At 34.7% G+C, this 2,039-nt stretch overlaps 1 protein-coding gene across 1 annotated transcript in view; it reads right to left on the bottom strand.

Moving 5' to 3' along the window:
• Positions 1-2,039, bottom strand: part of arhgef3 (Rho guanine nucleotide exchange factor 3) — a 41,069-nt gene that overhangs the window by 30,695 nt on the left and 8,335 nt on the right. The window contains exon 2 of the mRNA XM_015400717.1: positions 1,840-1,902. Within this exon, the coding sequence (XP_015256203.1) occupies positions 1,840-1,902 (63 nt within the window). The remainder of the gene's footprint in view (positions 1-1,839; positions 1,903-2,039) is intronic.

The following is a 2,039-nucleotide window of genomic DNA, read 5'->3' as shown; positions in this document are numbered from 1 at the left end:
ACCTCTTTTCTCTGGTTCATTTGTCATTTATGTTGAAGACTATCTAAAAATATAAGTCATGTTTTTAGATATTTTATGCGTCAAATCTTAATATTCTTTCTCTGAATTTTTGAAGAACTAAAAAAAGAGTCTATGTTTCTGTTCTTACTATTAAACTTATTGGAACAACAATAACAAAACAGTTTTTATATAATCTTCTAATTTCCACTCTTTTGTCAGATATTTGACTTATTTTTACCCAGAAACGCAGATCTGCATTGATGACTGAAAGACATCTTCTGCCTTCATTTATCTGTTCACTACAGTGTGTTGAATTCATGTTCATGTGGATTTAAAGACGTTTCAATTAGTGGAAAATATTGCAAGGGGGAATATAAGTCTAATTAACCAAAACTTCGCGACCCCCATGCAGTACCTCTGCGGACCCCCTAGGGGTCACGGACCCCCTGTTGAAGACCTCTGTTCTAGGCATCTCTTTAGCTACAGCCATTCCTTTAGCTTCTGAAAGACCTGCAGACTATTGAACTCTTAAAGTTCTGTTATAAAGGCGCAATATGGTCAAATCAGAGGTGTTGAAAAGATTAATGTTTATTACTGCAGTAGAAGTATAAATCCTACTGGTTTAGAAATACTTTTGTTGGAGTTAAAGGATCAACTTCAGCTTTTTACTCCAGTAAAAGTATAAAAGTAAAAGTAATGCAGGAAAACCTGTTAAGGCCAGAAGCTTTACTGCTCTACCCTATTAAAGGAACATTTTTCTACAATTCTGGATGATAACTTCCTTAGACTTCTTTTTCTTATTTTTATAACTAATGGCAAAAGGGGGAAATTTAACTTTATATCATCTTGTAAAACTATTTATTTTGGTATGTGGAGAACAAGTTGGGGCAGCACCGAGTCCAGCCACAAAGAAATTATTTGTCTGGATGAAACTAATTATTTTGATGGTTTTTATTTTATTTTAATACCAACAGGCCAGAATGAAAATGAGCTGAAATGAAACAAAACTAACAAATCCATTTTTATTATGTGAGGAGTAGAAAGAATTTGTACTTTGTGACACTTCTGGGTAAAGTAAGTAGTCGCTGCATCAGAAACAACACCCTTACTTTTGACTCTACAGCTGCCTCAGTTTTTTAACTTGTTGTAAAGATAAGATTATTTCTTATAACAAAGATTCTGCATTAGTTTTTTTTTCTGTTTCTAAACCAAGAAAAGTGTGAAATAAATCTGCTGTTCTTTGCCACTACTTTTGTTTTTCTGGCTGGTTGCTTGAACCCGAGGCTATTATGATGTTTGCTGAAGGCTTGTTGCATTTAGAGCAAACATGGAGCTCGGCTCCCGATGGGCAGAAAAAAACAACCAAACACAGCGACTGCAGCAGGAAAGTTGGTCTATTTGTGTTCTGCTTTTCAAAGGTGTGAACTAATCTCTGCTCGCTTTCAGGAAGCAGTTCAACGTCTCAAGTTTGCAAAGCTTCAGGCATCTGATTGGTTATCGGGGAGAAAACGGCGTCTAAAGGCAAGAAGAGCCAGAACCAACACTGGAAAAAATTCAAATCTAGATGAGTTATACTTTTCTTAAAATAAGTGCAATTTTTCTTGGATTGAGGAGGTAAAAAAAACATTTTGCCATTGGAACAATTTACACTTAAAATAAGAAAACACAATTGCATTGTCTTATTTCAAGTAGATTTTATCTGAATATCTTATTTTAAGAGTAAAAATACTCATTCCATTTGCAAACTATCTCAATTACTTAAAGTTACATAGATTTAATTTAAGAATGTTTTTGCTTATTTAGTGATTGTTTTTCTAGTGTAACTGAAGCTGAACTTACGTTGTTGTCCAGACTGCAGAGGCTGAGGGCGTCTGCATCTCTGCTGGCCTGTTTTCTCTTCCTCTGCGACATAAAAGAAAGAAAAACCAGAATTTAAGCAGCAGAAAATAACATTTAAACCCACTGAGGTTCTCTTTCTTATGTTTGTCTCCAAACAGCTAAACCTTCTTTTTCAATGTGGCTTAGATCAGATGTTTTCA

This window comes from Cyprinodon variegatus, unplaced genomic scaffold, assembly GCF_000732505.1.
Source record: "Cyprinodon variegatus isolate N-32 unplaced genomic scaffold, C_variegatus-1.0 Scaffold1138, whole genome shotgun sequence".
NCBI classification, from domain to species: domain Eukaryota; kingdom Metazoa; phylum Chordata; class Actinopteri; order Cyprinodontiformes; family Cyprinodontidae; genus Cyprinodon; species Cyprinodon variegatus.
The sequence above is the reverse complement of the archived record's forward strand: the minus strand, read 5'-3'. Positions and strand labels throughout refer to the sequence as shown.